The sequence below is a fragment of the Hibiscus syriacus genome, unplaced genomic scaffold, assembly GCF_006381635.1.
Source record: "Hibiscus syriacus cultivar Baekdansim isolate YM2019G1 unplaced genomic scaffold, ASM638163v2 tig00013285_pilon, whole genome shotgun sequence".
Taxonomy (NCBI): domain Eukaryota; kingdom Viridiplantae; phylum Streptophyta; class Magnoliopsida; order Malvales; family Malvaceae; genus Hibiscus; species Hibiscus syriacus.
In genome coordinates, this window is record NW_024062299.1 from 170,070 (window position 1) to 187,654 (window position 17,585).

The window sequence follows — 17,585 nt, forward strand, 5'->3', positions numbered from 1 at the left end:
TTCAAGTAGGGTCGGGTTTATATTTTAAAATTTTAGGTCGGTCAGGACCGGGTTGAGAATATATAGTTTTCGGGTCGAGTTGGATCAGATGGAGTATATATTTTTTAAGTATGATAGACTTCGGATGGAGAGTATATATTTTTCGGATCGAGTCCGACAAAAAAACCCGATTCAGACCCATTACCAACCCTATCGATAATAACAATTTTCCCACTCGAACAGATATTACCTGGGAAAGTGGATGTGATAATTCAATGGAAGAGGCTGCTTGATTTGCCAGCTTTTTCAGCACATGGAATTTCAATGTTAAATTGCCTGTGCAGCCAAGAATGAAAGCAAATGCCACATTTCGGATCCAAAAGGGGACGTTATTCTCACAAAATTTGCTGAGTTTAAGGCTTATTAATACACCAGTCTCCAACGTTTTAACTATATAAACCTCTTGTCGGGCAAAAAGGAAAAAATTTAAGAATTTGAAGAGGATAGTTGATTAACTAGGTAAATAGTAGGGATGAACATGTGACTCGAACCCGACTTGATCGGGTCTGATTTTTTTTAAAAAAATTCAAGTTTGGGTCGGGTCGGGGTCGGGACCGGGTTTAGAGTGAAAAATATCCGACCCAACAAAAAAATAAATAATTTTACCTTATATATTTATGAATAATTATAATAATACCCCTCTATACAATAATAACTCTTTAAATTAATACTCATTAAATTAATAAACTCTCTAAAATAATAAATTTGTCCGGTCCCGACTTGGGCCAATGTAAAAAATTGAAAAACTCGATAAAATAATAAGATAATAATTTTTCGTGAGATCCCTTTATAATTTTCGGTCACAAGAAAATCATAAATTAATAATTCATAGAAACTGAAAAAAATATATTACACTCTATTGAAATATGATTCAATAGTTGTCTGTTTTCCTTTAAAGTTTAAGTCTATTTGGAACTCATTATTAATTTAACTCATCTCTTGCAACGTAATTCTAAGAGGCATAGATTAATTTACCTTTTTGTTTGGTATGTACAGTATAATTACTTAAAAACTCTTTAAATTAATAATTATTAATTTATCGATAAATTAATAACTCTCTAAATTAATAAATTTCTCCGGTCCTGACATTATTAATTTATAGAGTTTTAATTGTATATCATTTTTTTCAATTAAGTAATTGTTTTTATTGAATAAAAATATTTTTATTATTATTTCGGGTCGGATTTTTAAGTTATAAATTGGATCTTGTTTGGGTCGGGTGAAAACTTGTTTTGGTCGGCTCGGGTCTCGGGTAGAGGACTCTCTTGTTCTCGGGTTGGGTCGGGTGGACCAAAAACCCGACCCATGCCCATCCCTAATAAATAGTGATGCTTGTATGGTGTAGATTAAATCATCATTAATTGAAATCGATTTTGATAAAATTATCAAACTGTTGACGGCAGTATTGTTCTATGAGAATTTGCATTTTTGATATTTGAAGATATGAAAAATAGAGAGATCAAATCTTAAAAGTCCGAAGAGTACAAGGACTGAAAGATAAAACTTACATTTTCTAAAAAACGAAAAACAAATATATTAATCATTACATCCCCTTGAGCAAATCGAATTGTTTATCTCACAATTTACAATCTTTGCAAACTCTGTATAAATTTCCAGATTTTTTAAGGAACATATATGAACAGTTCCCATTTAGTCCTTGCACTCATCGTATATTATTTTTTCAAATTGCAGAAACATGAGATCAATGGTTTCCAGTAGCCAGTTTAGCTCTCAATTCCTTTCTCAAGATCTTCCCCGATGGCGCCTTTGGGATGGTTTCAATGAAGAACACGCGATTTAGTCTCTTGTAGAACACCACCTGTTTCGAAACGTACTGCTTGATTTCATCCTCACTGATCTGTGATTTCTCCGATCTCACCACGAATGCCACTGGAACTTCCCCTGCTGCTTCATCCTTCATGCTGCAATCACAATACATTTAAGAACCCGGATTCCGATATACCGGAGAAATATCGATGGTGTTGTTAAAAACTTACGCGACGACGGCGGCATCAACGATATCGGGGTGAGCGATGAGCATTGCTTCGAGCTCGGCCGGTGCTACTTGGAACCCTTTGTATTTGATCAATTCCTTCAATCGATCCACGATGAAGAGTTCATCGTCGTCGTCGATGTAACCGATGTCACCGGTGTGTAACCAGCCATCTTTGTCTATGGTCCTAGCTGTGGCCTCAGGGTCATTAAGGTATCCTGCAAAAAAAATACATTCAGCTAACATTGTTCTCGCTGTTTTCCATTTTTGGTAAATTAAGTAATATACCTTTCATGATTTGGTCTCCTCGGATGCAAATCTCTCCGGCCTGGTTTCGCGGCAGCGATGAACCGGTGTCGGGGTCGACGATTTTCATCTCGGCGTTCCTTACGACAGTACCACAGGCCCCGGATTTTATTTCGAAGGGTTCCTTCGCGAATCCCAAGCACATTGCTAGAACTGGTCCAGCTTCTGTCATTCCATAACCCTATAAAACAATAATGATTTTCAATTAATTTTGAAAGAACTAAAAAAGACAGGTAAAAATATTTAAACTTCAATACCTGCCCAAATTTGGCACCAGGGAACTTGACTTTTACAGCATCTTCAAGCTCTTGACCCAACGGAGCTGCCCCGGACTTCACCATCCTCACCGACGACAAGTCGTATTTATCGGTCTCCGATGACTTAGCGATTGCCAAAACGATCGGCGGCACGATGGGAGCAACGGTTACTTTATATTTCTGTATCAGCTGCAACAACAATCCGATCTCGAACTTCTGCATGATCAGAATCGCAGCCCCAACACGTAGCCCACAGAGCATGATCGAGTTCAAGGCATAAATATGGAACATAGGCAAAGTACATAAGATCACATCTTCACTGTGGAAATACAAGTTGGGATTTTCACCATCAACTTGTTGCGCCACGCTCGTGACTAGCCCTTTGTGCGTTAACATCACCCCTTTGGGTAGCCCCGTGGTTCCCGACGAATACGGCAGCGCGACAACGTCGTCGGGCTCGATATCGACCACGGGGAGATCGCGCTCGTCGGCTTGTGTTAATTCGGAGAAATGTAAACAACCCTCCGGGGCGGAGTCGATGCACACGATCTTCACATCGTTGTCTAAGGCGAATTCCTTGACTTTGTCGACGTAGCCGGCCAGCGTGATTATGAGTTTCCGACGGAGGCTTTCGCTTGCTTCACGATCTCCGCCGGGGTGAAAAAAGGGTTGGCCGCCGTCGCAGTGGCGCCGCGGAACGAAGCGCCGAGGAACGAGAGGACGAACTCGGGAGTGTTGGGTAATAAAATCATTATCACGTCACGTTGTTGGATGCCGAGCTTGTTAAGCCCCGAGGCGACTCGCTGAGCGGTGAGCTCCACATCTTCGTAAGTGTAAACTTTCCCGGTGGTTCCGTCGATCAAACAGGGCTTGGAGGCAACGTCGGAGAGATTCTCGAAACAGTATTTATGCAAAGGGAGGTGGCTAGGGATGTATATATCGGGAAGCTTTGATCGGAAAATGATTTCTTGTTGGTGTTGCGATTCAGCTTGGGGTGCCATTTGGGAATTGGTGGGAGTTGAAGCTGAAAAGACCAGCTTTGAAAAAAATATTAGGCTTCGATCTGGTAATTGGAGCCTGAGAGGAAATGATAGGTGGCATTGACATTGATATAGTAATCAGATCAAAGTTTTGGTGAAGGGGGTTGGTGAAAGGACAAGATGGGTATTTCATGAACTGTTGGATGATATATTAGGATGAGTGGTATGAAAGGGTGGAAATTGTGGTCTATATTCATTCATCAAGTAATACTTTTGTTACATTTTAATAAACGTCAATAGAAAATATATAAAAAAAATCTGAGATATAAGATAAATTAAAATTTTTAAGAATATGACTGTCCTATTCATCCCTTCGATCCATCTCTGATTGGAACCTCCTCGACTTATGTACAATCTTTTTCTTCTTCCCCACCTTAATTACTAACTCTCTTTCATAAATCGACATTAATCAATAATCGTTCTCTTATTATTATAATTTTTTGTTTAAATTAAAAGGAGTGAACCGTGAATATTCGACAAAACTTATTTATTTTCGATGTGATTCGGTGGAGGATTATTATAGTATTTGTGTGTGTGTTTTTAAATAAAATGGTGTGGAGGGTTGGTGAGGGTGGGGGAGCTGGGGTCCATGTTTGGTTAAGGAAGATGGCAAGTTGACTCAAGCGATAATGACGGCTTTTTACCTACCCCTTTCCACTATCCCCTGTGCCAACCCCCCGTCTTTCTTGGACCATCCATTGCAACCTTCACCTACCGCCATTTTAGTAATTTGTGTTTTCCTCAATTATATTCACTCTTAATTCACAAATCACTCCCTAAATTATATTATTTTCACATCTTAATACTTCAATTTTTTCTTATTCATAAAGGGTATATAAATTTTATTTTTCTTCTTGAACTGCCCCAAATGTGATTTCCATTAAAAGAAAGCATAATGTCATAAAATGTTAATGTTTGATATATAGTTATTTCAGTTTTAAATCTTTCGAAGTATTTTGATCTTCAATATTTCATTTCGAGTCAGAATGATCTCTCCGTGAATGAAAATTGTTAATGAATTGTTTATCACCTCTTTAAAATGATGTAACAGATCTATATAACATGACATAAAATTACCATAATTTAATTTTAAATGAGTATTATTCTCCTAAAAATACCTTATTACATAACACAAAAGCGGGCTATCATTTAATTATTGACTCGTGTCATCGTTAATTATCATTGAATAACAAGTGATTGACTTAAAGTACTAACATGGGAAAAAGAACAAAGTTTAAGTACTTCTTTTGATAAAAATAAAAATAAAAATTTAGATACTATCTTGAAAAAAATGTATAGTATTGGTACCAATTTATGAATTTAACCCATATATAGTTATATTATCCGAAGCCCATTCTCAATTACTTAAGGCTAATTATATTAATAAAATATAGATTAGATATTGAAAAGTAAAATGATTTAAATAAATATTTAATTCCTCTAATTGTACTTAAAAAGTAAGTAAATCTTCAATTTTAATCATCTTCAATTTTAATCATAGTTTAATTGAATTATTACTTGAAAAAATTATAATCAATTAAATTCATCTAATTACATTCTTAAAGGTTTTATCATATTAATATTGAAATTAGGGATGAATTTATCAATGTTAGAGGATGATTACATCCTTAAAAATTTTAAAAAATTTATATAGTTTGGGTATTTTTTTATGTTTTAATTTTATATTTTCTTAAAATTTTATTATTTTTACATTTTAATATATTTTTTACAGACATAAAATTTTAAATCCATCCTTAATTAAAATCATGTATTCATTTCCGTTTGAAACCACATGTAAACTAGACGTGATTGACAACTAATCGATATATTATGATTAAATAATTAGGACTTATAATTATAATATATGCCAAAAAAAAAAACTCTTTGAATTGAAAAAGAAAATAAAGTCAAGAAGAAAAGACAACAACATTGAAACAACGAGGCGTAATAGCAAGAAGATTGCTTATCCATAGGGATAGACATAGGTCGGATTGGGTCGGATTTTTGGTCCACCAGACTTGATCCGAGAACAAAATATCCTCCACCCGAGACCTGACTCGACCCGACCAAAACAAGATTTCACCCGACCCGATATATAACTTAAAAATCTGACCCGACTCGAAACAATAAAAAATATTATTTTTATATAATAAAATCAGTGACTTAATTGAAAAAAATAATATATAGAGATGTATTATTATTATTATAATTATTTCAAAATATATAAGATAAAATTATTTTTTTAGGTCAGGTTAGATCAAGTGTTTTCATAATAAACTCGAACCCAACCCGAATTAAAAAAATGACCCGATCAAATAGGATCGAGTTAAAACCTATCGGGTTCGAGTCCCATGCCTATCTCTACTTATCCCAAGTCTACTTTCCTTTTTCATAATATCAAATTCAATCATTGGACATTATCTACTGTTGGCCCATTACATAAGGACCCAAAGGCTCAAGATATATATGGGCCTTAAAAGCCTATCATGGTGTATCCAAAAATAATATCATATTATCCTTAAGTATTGATGTAGGCATAATGTCAATAATTTACTTTAACTATTTAGATCTTTATTTATTTTTAAAATTATTTTAGCTCTCGTTATTTCATTTTAGGATAAAAAATCTATAATGTTTGACTAAATAGTCACTTTAGTCATTATTTATTTGGAGCATTTTGACCTTTAATATTTCATTTTAGGGTAAAAAAAAGCTTCCATTTTAGAGCATTGACTGAATTGCCCGACCAGCTCAGTTGGTAGAGCGCAAGGCTCTTAACCATGTGGTCATGCCATGGTGGGAAATTCATAAATTGTCGGAGGTCTTCCACGGAAGTTGCTCTCAACCTAGCGTTGGGGGCAGCCTACTACCCTACCTCCCCCTTACCCCATTACATATGGTACTAGGGTCAACTTTTTATTTTAGAGCATTGACTAACAATTTTCATCTGCATAAAGATTTTTTCCTTAAAATTTAACGATGAAACCAAAATGCTTAAGAAAAAAGGAATATGAACTAAAATAACTATTTAATCAAACGTCGAGAACATAAAAAATAATACACTAACATAAAAATTAATACAAATTTTAGACAAACTATATGTTTAGTTATATAACTTTTAATATGTTTTTGTTTTAATCACACAACTATAAAAAATTTCGATTTTTACCTTATCATGATATAGTCCACAATTTTTACCGTCGGATCAACGTGACATAAAGATATATTATTTTTCTCATCATTCTTAACATTCCTATCATGAAAATTTTAAAGGGAAATATTTTAGAGATTTTTAACATGAAATTCATCGGAAAATTTATATGAAATTAAAGAATTTTTTATACCAATTAAAGATATGTGATAATATAACATTATATGTTAGACATAATAGTAATATATATTATTTAAATTCAAATTCTTAGAAATAATATTATTAAAAGAAATAAGAATAGAATTTGAATATAAGAAAACACATAAAAAAATACTGAAAAATTATAATTAACGTATTATTTGTCGGTTGAAATTAAAGAGCGGTTTCTTATATATTTATTTTTTTAAGAAAATACCGAGACCACGTTTTTTAATTTAAAGTCGAAAGTATGGAAGAATCTTTGCGGCAGGAGCCCACGACCTTTTGATAATTGGTACTTTTTGCCTCCTACCTCCTTGCTTTTTACAGTTTAGCCCTACTCCGCACATTCATACTCGTTTGAAATTTTCAACATCTTACAATTTAATCACTCCCCACATTCATCACATGTATCAAATTAGAAGTTTAAATTATTAAGTGGCAATAAATCTTAATATTTTTACTGAATAAACACCCTATCAATCGATGATATTAATTTAACAAAATTTTAGGTATAATATATATACATATATATTCTACATCATTGAGGAAGATGCTAAGCTTTTGGTGTCATACAGGAATGAATTGACGGGGCGGTCGTTTTTAATTTTTAATTTTTAATTTTAAAATAGTTTATGTTTTTTTACATCTTTATTAATAATTTTTTTGTTTTTCTAAAATTTTATAAATTCACTCTTTAAAATTTTATAATTTATTCTCCTAATATAAAATTGGGTAAACTATACATTTAGTACACAAATTATTATTTTTATTCTATTTTGGTACCCAAACTTTATTTTATTTTAAAATCATACTTAATGTTTGGTTTAGGTTCCATTTTGATATCACGTCGTTAAAAACTTAATGATGATATTGATGTGTCATCATAAGGTAATGTCATGTCATATTGAAAAAATAATAAAAAATAATGCCAGGTCAGTAGTTCTATTAATTTTTAACGATGAATACCAAAATGAAACTTAAATTAAATGTTATGTATGATTTTGAAACAAAATAAAATTTCAAGTACTAAACAGAAAAAAGTAATAATTTAAGTAGAAAACATATAATTTAGCCTATAAAATTTTGAGTCCATTTTGAGTGTCGCATATGAACGGTGTTGAATAAACAAGGATAATTTATAATTATATCTAATTAAATTATTTAATCCATAAATTCAAACAAATTCTTTGTAACCGATAAAAAATTTTATTTACTGTTATAATGATGATGTGACAATTTATAATATTAATATGATGATTTATAATATGGATGAGATGATATATATATATATAATAATGTGATGATGAAGATGATTTTTTTTTTTAAAAAATAAAATTTTAATTGATTTTTGTACAGTTTGAAGATTGAATTATTCTTTAAGAAAAAATAAAAAATTTATTTAAATATTTAAATATTAAAATTATTAAAAGTAAAAACACTTGCAAAATTGTAAATGAAATTTAAAGATATCATAAGCTATAAAATAAATTATAAATAATTTAAAGCATGTTGTTAGAGTGAAAGTTAGCATCAGTCGATTTAATTGTTTGGACGTTGTAAATAATAGGCTTTGTATAGCATGAGATATTCTCTAAATAATTTTTTTTTTGATGATCTCATTTACTTTGTAACTTTGTAGCAGTCTTCTGCTTATTGGTAGGATGGACATTGGTTGGGTTTCCGTCAACCTGATCAGATTCAAAAATTTTACATTATTCACCCGATCCGAAAAATATGTACCTCCATCTGATTCGAATCCGACCTGATTTTTTAGACAAAATCTGAACAAGATTCGACCCTACCTGAAATAATAAAGAATATTATTTTTATTCAATAAAGTCAGTGATTTAATTAAAAATAATAATATATAGAGGGGTATTATTGTAATTATTTCTAAATATATAAGGTACAATTATATTTTTCCAGGCTGGGTCAATATTTTTCACCCTAAAACCGAATCCGACTCGACCTGAACATCACCTTTAAAAAGTCCGACCCGACCCGAACTCAATTTTTAAAAAAAAATCCAACTCCATCAGGTCGACTCGGGTTTGAATCTCATGTCCATCCCTACTTATTAGGTAATACAATTAAAACTTATAATATATACATGGACACACCATTTCACCCAAGTCAACCCTAACCCTAACCCTAACCCTAACCCTAACCCTAACCCTAAAACCTAGACTAGACACCATCCAAATTAAACTCAAATTATATCAAGCCCAAAACAATATTATAGATTATTAAAATTCACTTCAACTTTCATTTAGATGATAAACATTCAATTCCATTAAATTACATCATTCAACTTTTATTTAATAAGAGTTAATTGCATCATATGTCTCACAACATGACCCTTATTTTAAATTGGTTCATATACTTTTGAATATTCAAATTTCATTTTCAAACTATGACTCCCGTTCTAAATTAATTTTTAAACTTTAAAACATTATAATTTCATCCCAGAACTACGACCTTCTTTCTAAATTGGTCCACAAGCTTTTGAATATTCAGATCTTATCCCCGAATTCATCCAAGTATATAATTAGTTTCAATCATAGTTTGACCTAAATTTTGTTTTTTTTTCAAACGTAAGATAATATAACTTGGCTTAACGATATTATTAACAAGAGATGTAATTAGTATATACATATAGCTTGGGATGGAAATGGAATGACCAAAAATTTTAAGGACCAATTTAGAATGAAGGTCATAATTTGGGGATGAAATTGAAATGTTCAAAAGTTTGAGGACTGATTTAGAATCATAGTCATGGTTTAGGGATGGAATTAGAACATTTAAGAGTTTAGGGACCAATTTAAAATGAGAATTATACTTTGAGGACATATGATGCATTTGGCTCTATTAATAAATTAAATCACCTACGCTAACATCAACGTTAAACAATTCAACATAAAAATTGAATTATTACTTTTGTATTACACTTATTGGATTTATTAGTGATGGTTTCTTAATTTCACAAATGAGATTAAGAAGTTGTCACATATACTTAATTGATGCATTAAAAATTAATAACAAATAAATGAAACACATAAAATCGAGTTGAGAATAATTTATATTTCTGCAAAAATAATATATTAACAAAAGATTAAATAAATAGAATACAGGAAATAAAGTCCAAAAATTATTATATTAATACAAAATTTAGATAAATAATGTCTAAAAAAAATACACACAGAACATGTACGACTGGAATAGATAAACAACACAAGAAGGAATCGTAAGAGAAAACATGGCAAAATATGGTTGGAGAGGTTTGATCATCAATCTTTCTCATAGCCTATATTCATTGCCATTCTTTGCCACGTGGCCGAGGCCGCTATAGACAGGGATGGCAATGGGTCGGATCGGGTCGGGTTTTTGGGCCACTCGGCCCGATCCGAGAAGAAAGGATCATCCACATGTGACTCGATCTGACCCGACAAAATTAAGGTTTCACCCAACTTGATCTTACCCGAATATATGATTTAGAAATCCGACCCGACCCGAAAAAAAAAATTTATTCAATAAAAACAGTGACTTAATTGAAAAAATTATATATAGAGAGATATTATTGTAATTATCACTAAATATATAGGGTAAAATTATATATATTTTTCGGGTCAGATCGGATTTTTTCCACCCCAAATCCGATCAATCCCAAACAATACATAAAAAACCCCGACCTGAATCTGATTTTTTTTAAATCCGACCCGATCAAGTCGAATCAGAACCCATCGAACTCGGATTGAGTTGCCATCCCTAGCTACCGACACTAATTTTTCTCAGCCAATAGATTTGAAAAGCATGAATTTAATATATTTAATTTAATTTTGCAATCAAAACCAATGCTTCTCTTTCTTTTAAATATATATATATATATATATATATATATATATATATATATATATTGGTCATAGGTCACGTGTTCTTTTTCTTGTAAAAATATCGGATGAACACTCACTTTTTGATTTCCTTCTCTCTTTGTAAGTTGTAAACAACCTTCTTCTTCTCCTTCTTTGTAAGAACTATATATATATATATATATATATATATATATATATATATATATAGACAGAGAGAGAGAGAGAGAGAGAGAGAGAGGTGGAGGTCTGGCAGGTTCAAAACGGCAGCGTTTAGAGTGTTCGGAGGAGGAGGAAAGAAGAAGATCAAAATCAGCAAGAAAAAGAGTAGAGTGAAAGAAAGATTCATGGATTGGTGGCACAAGATGGTTTTCCCTGTTCGTAGATTCTGGTTCGCCGTTTCTTCTCCTCTGAAAGCTCGCAAAAACGGTGCGTAGAGTGAAACAAAAACAGAGCACAAAAGACACCCATAGTTTGTTTGTTTTTGGGCTAATAATTCGATAATAATCGATGCAGGTACAGGGCTTTTAAAGCTACACGATGATATACAAACATGTGGATACCAAGATGTGCAGGTCATGTGGGAGATGCTGAGAAGATCCGACACCGACCTGATTGCGGACAATCACCGGCGAAAGCAACGACCGTTTTGGCGAGTTTTTGTATCGTCTTCGTCGCCAAATCATGCTTAACTTTAGTATCCCTTTGTGTCTCGACACGTTTTCTGTATTACAGCCTTTTGACATAGGCAATCGCAGTTTTAGAATCCCGATGGCCGCCGGCCGGCCGGCGTTGCAGTGGCATAGAACATATGGATGTTGATGTATCACTGTCGAAGAAAATGGTTTCGAATGAAGTGATCATTTTGTATGTATTTGATGCTTTTGTCATGATGATTTGCTTTAAGCTCAAAGTTCATTCAAATAATGCAAGTGTTGTTTTAGATCTTTCTAGTCCATTTCTCGTTCTTGAAAGAGCTTTTGCTTTAACATAGTTTGACTTTGTCAAAAGAAAATATTTTAGATAAAAATAATATTTTTTACATTTATTCTACTAATAATTTATAGTGAAACGATGAGTGATTTAAACATAAATTTATTAATTTTGTGTATGATTCTTAAATTTAATTGTTTTAATTAGATATTATTAAGTAATTATAGAAATTTTTTCTATGATTTAATTGTTTTAATATTTTTTATATTACACTTGTTATTAGTTAAATACCTATTAATATTGTTAATTGGGTTTTAATTTTTTTTGATAATTCTAAATTTAGTTCTAATCCTATCTAAAGGGAGGAAATAAAGATGAGCAGGTTAATCAATCAACTAAATGTGTTTACTCTAATTGAGTTTTCATTTGATTATTAAGAAAATTTAATTGACGTTATTATAGAGAGAGAGAGAGAGAGAGAAATGTTGCAGTACCATACACACATACATGCATACACATAATAGATCAACATAATAGATCATCAACAGAAAACTGGCAAGCAAAGGATTTTCTTACCAAACTGGCAGACCATTAAACCGCTTGTTCAATTCTCAGAAATTCGTACCATATGAGTAAGCAAATGGTGTTCAAAATGCAATAGAGGGCCAGTACTTGGCTACTAAACCCTGAATGGAACGATGGGGAGAAAAAATAAACGAATAATAGGGCGGTAATCAATCAGAAACATCCAAAGAAACTGATCTTGCAAAAGTACCACTCTTTATACTAAAATTTGGGGACAGAGACAATCTGTAACGAAATGCTTTGCACCCGAGGAGCCAGTTGAAGGAGTACGGATATGGATCTTACGATTATAACTGTACAGGGGATGCTGAAGAAGAAGCCGGTGTTTAACCAGTGAAGGTTACTCTACGCGGGTCAATATGTCCACTGCAGTAACTCGAAGGAACAGCCGAGATCTCCTGCCTTCCTTTCCACTCTTCACCAGGTTTCAAGGTGATGGGCTTCTCCACACAAGCAGCCTCTACACAAAGCATATGCTTATATTCCTCATCACCGAAATCAGCCATTGCCTTAGCTTTCTTGTCCCAGGGATTCCACACAACTGAAATGAAGACATGTTTTACCCACAGCGTTCTAAATTAGGATAGTAGTGTGTATAGGGGCAATAAACTCACCAGCGTCGGGTAGTCCATCCTTTCGCAACTCGAATGTTCGCTTCCTTTCATGGTCCAGGATGGCAATTTTTGTTGGTGTACTGAGGTATATTTTATCCACCTTTTTCATCAACAAGAACAGTAAACAAGAACAATTAAACAATAAATACAAATTAGAATTGAAAGACTGCGAAACATAAGCCTGCTTAAAAAGAAATTGACACTAACTTCTGATTCAAATGTTAATGCATCCCCTTGTTCAGTGAACCGCTCCCTGTTCTGCAGGTTATCCAAATAATCCAGTGTCTCTAGTCCTTCCACTCGCACTTCACTAAATAAAAGTAAATACAAAATGAATAGTGTAGAACAAAGAATAGTTCCTAGCAAAATATCATAGCAGCAACATCTAGATACAGAACATTCTTTAAGAAAAAGAGCAGAGAAATTAATTTTTGAAGACTACTATGCAATTACTTGTGTTCAGTGACAAAGCATGACTTTGATCTCGTATATAGGGCAATTTCATCATGGAATGTTCACCAGAGATTGCATCTCATACGGTTTCCATAGGTTAAAGAGAAGTAGATGATACTACCCAGCATTGTTAATTAAAACAACATGCAAATGGTAAAATTCAGGTGCATGATACTGTGTTAAAATGTAGAGATTCTCGTGACTAAAAGCCAGTATATTGCAAGATAAATACCTGATATCAGAGACGGAAAAATAGGTATGATAGGCAAATGTAAATGTAAATGACTTCCCATCAGTGTTTGTATTTCTAATGCGGGAAGTCAACATCAAATCACCAGCAGGACTCAGAGCTACCCTCAACCGAAACTCAAACCTGCACAGAATTGAATATGCCTTAATTCACACTATAGGACTTCAATATCCATCTAACATGCATAGGTAACGCCACATAAATGTAATCAGTTAATCCATAAATCTAAGCACAAAGCAGTTCCAGAGCACATGTAAGATATATTTTAAAACTAGATATGGGTTAACTCCAAAACAGCACACAAACTGATGCCATAGATTACAAAAACCGGAATAAAGTATACACAGTCTGGTCCAGACAGCAGTTTACGAATTTTGCTTAATAAGGGCATTTAAATCAAGATGTCAATTTAGGAACTGTGTTAAATAAATCAAATTTCATATAGAGCAATGCACCTGTGAGGCCAGATCTTCAACTCTTCTTCAGAGTGAGTAAGAATTAAGTCAACGAATGCCCTGGCAGAAGCATGTGATGAACATGGTGGTGGATCAGGATCAACACTCCATAATCGATTTCTTGCAAATCCATGTTGCTCAAGAGAATCAATATTCCCAAACTGCATGGCTCAAGAATTAAAACTGAAACAAAGAAATAAAAATGCAAAAGAGAGAGAGAGAGAGCTTCAAAGCACATACTTGAGGAAAACAGATTGGTATACCTCCACGGATAGCTTTTAGTGGCTGAAAAATAGCCTACACACAAAGAACTCACATTTAATTGAAAAGGTAATTACAAATAGTTGGTAGATCCATCTAAATTGTTGTACTCTTTCCTATACAAAAGTCAACACATCGATTATTTCAATTATAGTTATTTTGTACTTTACAAATAATTAGAAGTCTTGCCTTTATCAAAAGGTAAGTATACATATGTGGTGGGCATTTTGATACTCCCCTCTAAATACAAAATACCCCAGAAATCTTTATTTATTTATTTTTTGAGCACTAACCTCTTCATAAAGAAGTAGCATTAGGTATTAATAAAACAACTAGAAAATACTATAACTTGCAAATAGTAGCCCAAGTAGGAGTAAATGATAACTTAGTAGTTAGTACCACCACTGTTGACCGATGTGATCAAATTTATTCCATGAACCATTGCACATGTATTCGAAGACTATTTCTAATGATGGAGCATAATCTTAAATGGCAGGAGAAGAGTTAACTGCAATGCATTTAAATTCTTATGCTAGATAGTTTCTAACAAGAAGAAATCTAAAACAGGTACCTTACTACTAAGGAAAAGCAACTGTTCCCTGCGTTCATTCTTCCAAGACGTGACTTGGCCTCCATAGAGATACACCTGTTTAAAGAAAATAAAGTAGAATGAATACAAGAAATCGTTAAATAATTTATTCAGGTTAAGAAAAAGGAAATAAAGAAGGTGGGAGAGGGAAGAATAAAAACCACTACATAAGAGGAAATATTTCCTGAGTTCATGAATTAGGATTTCAAGAACACTAGTTCTAACAAAATTGATTTTTGACCGTATTCAAACAAAACAATTAAATTTAAGACTAATGCTTATAACAGGAAAAGAAAAAAGAAAAAGAAACACTCCAAACAAAAAAGAGGAGTGGTGGTGGTTAGATGACAGGTTCCATGCTTTGCAGGATACTAAAATAAATTTCACTGGTAATAGAGATCACAAGTCGCAACTTCCAGAAGCAGATTGAATTGATAATTACGTCCCAATTTAAGTGCAGAAGATAATAATTCAACATTAGTTTAACTATTTATCATCGAAAAGGAACATGGAAAGCATCTTATGCGCATGGCATAAGCTCTTTCCACTTTAAAACATATAAAAAAAATTAATGTGTCAAGGAACACTTTAAGTAATTTCCTGTAAACATTCTCCACTGTCCATACTTGGAAGTAAATAATAGTATTCTCAATAATAATAATAATGATAATAACAATAATAATGATAATAATAATAGTTCATTTTCTCCCATCATCTCAACAAAAATGTTCAGATGGAAAGTTTTCAACAATTAAAACTTGCACGAATGGTAAACATGTGCTTAATATTGCACCTCAAGTTTGGCTTCAAGAATCTTTCCTACTATTTTGTTCAATTTATTCATACAATTTTTGGATAATCGACTTCAAACATTATAGCTTTCTTTCTCCTGTTTTCAATACAAAACACTCAAACTATTTCCTGCTGCAACAAAAGAATGAATAATTCTTTAATCTAAATTCAATGCAAACTTATTCAATAAATATAAGATTTATTGGTCCAAACCGTTACAGGATTAACTCATCAGAAGTGAGTTTCATTATGGAGAGAACAATATAATCGCAGGATCCAAATCTATAAAACGAATAAATAACAGAACAAATCACGTAAATCTCTTCAAAAACAAATGTACATCTTGCAATGCGGTTAACATTTCTACACAGATTTCAAGATTCCGAACTAAAATCACAAAAGAAACAAGTTGATCGGACAACAAAATGCAAACGAAAGATCGTGGAAAAGAGGAAAAAAAGAGAGAATGAAACGGAAAAACCTCAGCAGAGACACCGCGATTCTCCCTCAAGATGACCTTGTCGAGGTCATTGATGCCTTTACAATGCTCGACATACACGTTCTCGGATGCCATTGATGCCTTCTAGATATTGAATCGTTCTTCCAAAGAAAAAAGAAAAAGGAAAATTGAGAGATAGGGAGAGAGAGAAGAGGAGTTTTTTGGTGGATTTTCGGAAGGTCTACTAATTAAGGCAATATTTGTAGCAGATGGTTATGACAAGTTATCAGTTTTATATTTTTCACAAAAGGCTTTATTAACATTTAGCCTCTAAATTATTCTTATTTTTCACTTTAGTATCTGTTTCTTTTTTTCATTTCAATTTTGTACTTAAATTATTACATATTATTATTTGATATGTAATAATTTACTGTCATGATCACTAATAAACTTAATTTACTGTCATCATCACTAATTAACATTTAAATAAATATAACATATAACGGAAAGAGTAATTTAAGTATCAATAAGAAAACCTTATGTGTCATATGTGACATTTTAAAGGTAAATTGACGCAGAAATGATAATTTAAGTAAAAGATAAAAATAAATAAATATTAAAATAAATATAATTTAAACATAAAATCATAAAATAAACTTAATTATTGTGAGAAGAATTTGAGTAACTTACTTATTTAATCATTAAATTAAAAAATTGGTTTAATTTTGAATTATCGAATAAAAAATCAATTAATAACATATAATTTTGGTATCGTGACATCGATCGTTAAATCAATTTTAATCATTAACAAAACTGATGATATGTATCGTTCTGAATCAATATTCAAGGTACAAGTGACTGATGTTGGTATTTGGTTAGCCATCGACTTGGATCCATCCAATGTTATCATCGAGACTGATATTGTCAATGTAATTAATCAGTTGTAATATTGGAGTCTTGATTTGTCCGTGGCCAACTTCCATTTACACGAAGCACGCTTATTGTTGTCTCTTCACGCCAATATACGAGATTGATATATCCGTTGCGGTATCAATACTCCTGCTCATGCATCAGTACATTCGGCTTGTATTTTGCTTATGCATGTCCTGATATGATCTCGAATATTGTTTATACTGACGTTATTTTTGCCTATGTAATTAAGCATGTAGGTTATGACAGCAATGTACAAATGCACCTTGATAGATGGAGTGATTCTAACAACTGATTTTTGAAAATGTGTATGTTGATGCACCTAATAATCCAATTGTTTATGAAGATTTTATGCTTCCGGGGTATGGGACGTGTAAAAGGTCTAGCAGGTGTTTATGGGAGGGGACGTGAACCAAATTTTGAGTTGTCTG

The 17,585-nt window shown here is 32.6% G+C and overlaps 2 protein-coding genes across 2 annotated transcripts; both read right to left on the reverse strand.

Moving 5' to 3' along the window:
- Positions 1–1,483: 1,483 nt before the first annotated feature.
- LOC120205934 (4-coumarate:CoA ligase 1-like) lies at positions 1,484–3,668 on the reverse strand. Its single transcript, XM_039205688.1, is given in 5 exon segments — positions 1,484–1,961; positions 2,037–2,250; positions 2,321–2,519; positions 2,596–3,218; positions 3,221–3,668. Coding segments are annotated over 5 exon segments (1,632 nt in total). The 5' UTR covers positions 3,597–3,668; the 3' UTR covers positions 1,484–1,741.
- An 8,862-nt stretch (positions 3,669–12,530) lies between these two features.
- Positions 12,531–16,374, reverse strand: LOC120205935 (putative glucose-6-phosphate 1-epimerase). Its single transcript, XM_039205689.1, has 8 exons — positions 16,267–16,374; positions 14,976–15,050; positions 14,384–14,440; positions 14,144–14,304; positions 13,671–13,811; positions 13,193–13,295; positions 12,986–13,085; positions 12,531–12,912 (listed from the first exon to the last, which is right to left on the reverse strand). Exons 1-8 carry the CDS (start codon positions 16,357–16,359, stop codon positions 12,698–12,700), a joined length of 945 nt encoding a protein of 314 aa, XP_039061620.1. The 5' UTR covers positions 16,360–16,374; the 3' UTR covers positions 12,531–12,697.
- Positions 16,375–17,585: the final 1,211 nt, after the last annotated feature.

What these genes read in the sequence shown, in the direction of transcription:
- LOC120205935 (XM_039205689.1), bottom strand. Translation starts at nt 16,359, where the DNA reads ATGGCATCCGAGAACGTGTATGTCGAGCATTGTAAAGGCATCAATGAC. An exon ending in ATCGCGGTGTCTCTGCTGAG is followed by an intron (nt 15,051 to 16,266) that starts GTTTTTCCGTTT and finishes TTCTTTAAACAG; the next exon opens with GTGTATCTCTATGGAGGCCA. An exon ending in TTTTCCGTCTCTGATATCAG is followed by an intron (nt 13,296 to 13,670) that starts GTATTTATCTTG and finishes ACTTTTATTTAG; the next exon opens with TGAAGTGCGAGTGGAAGGAC.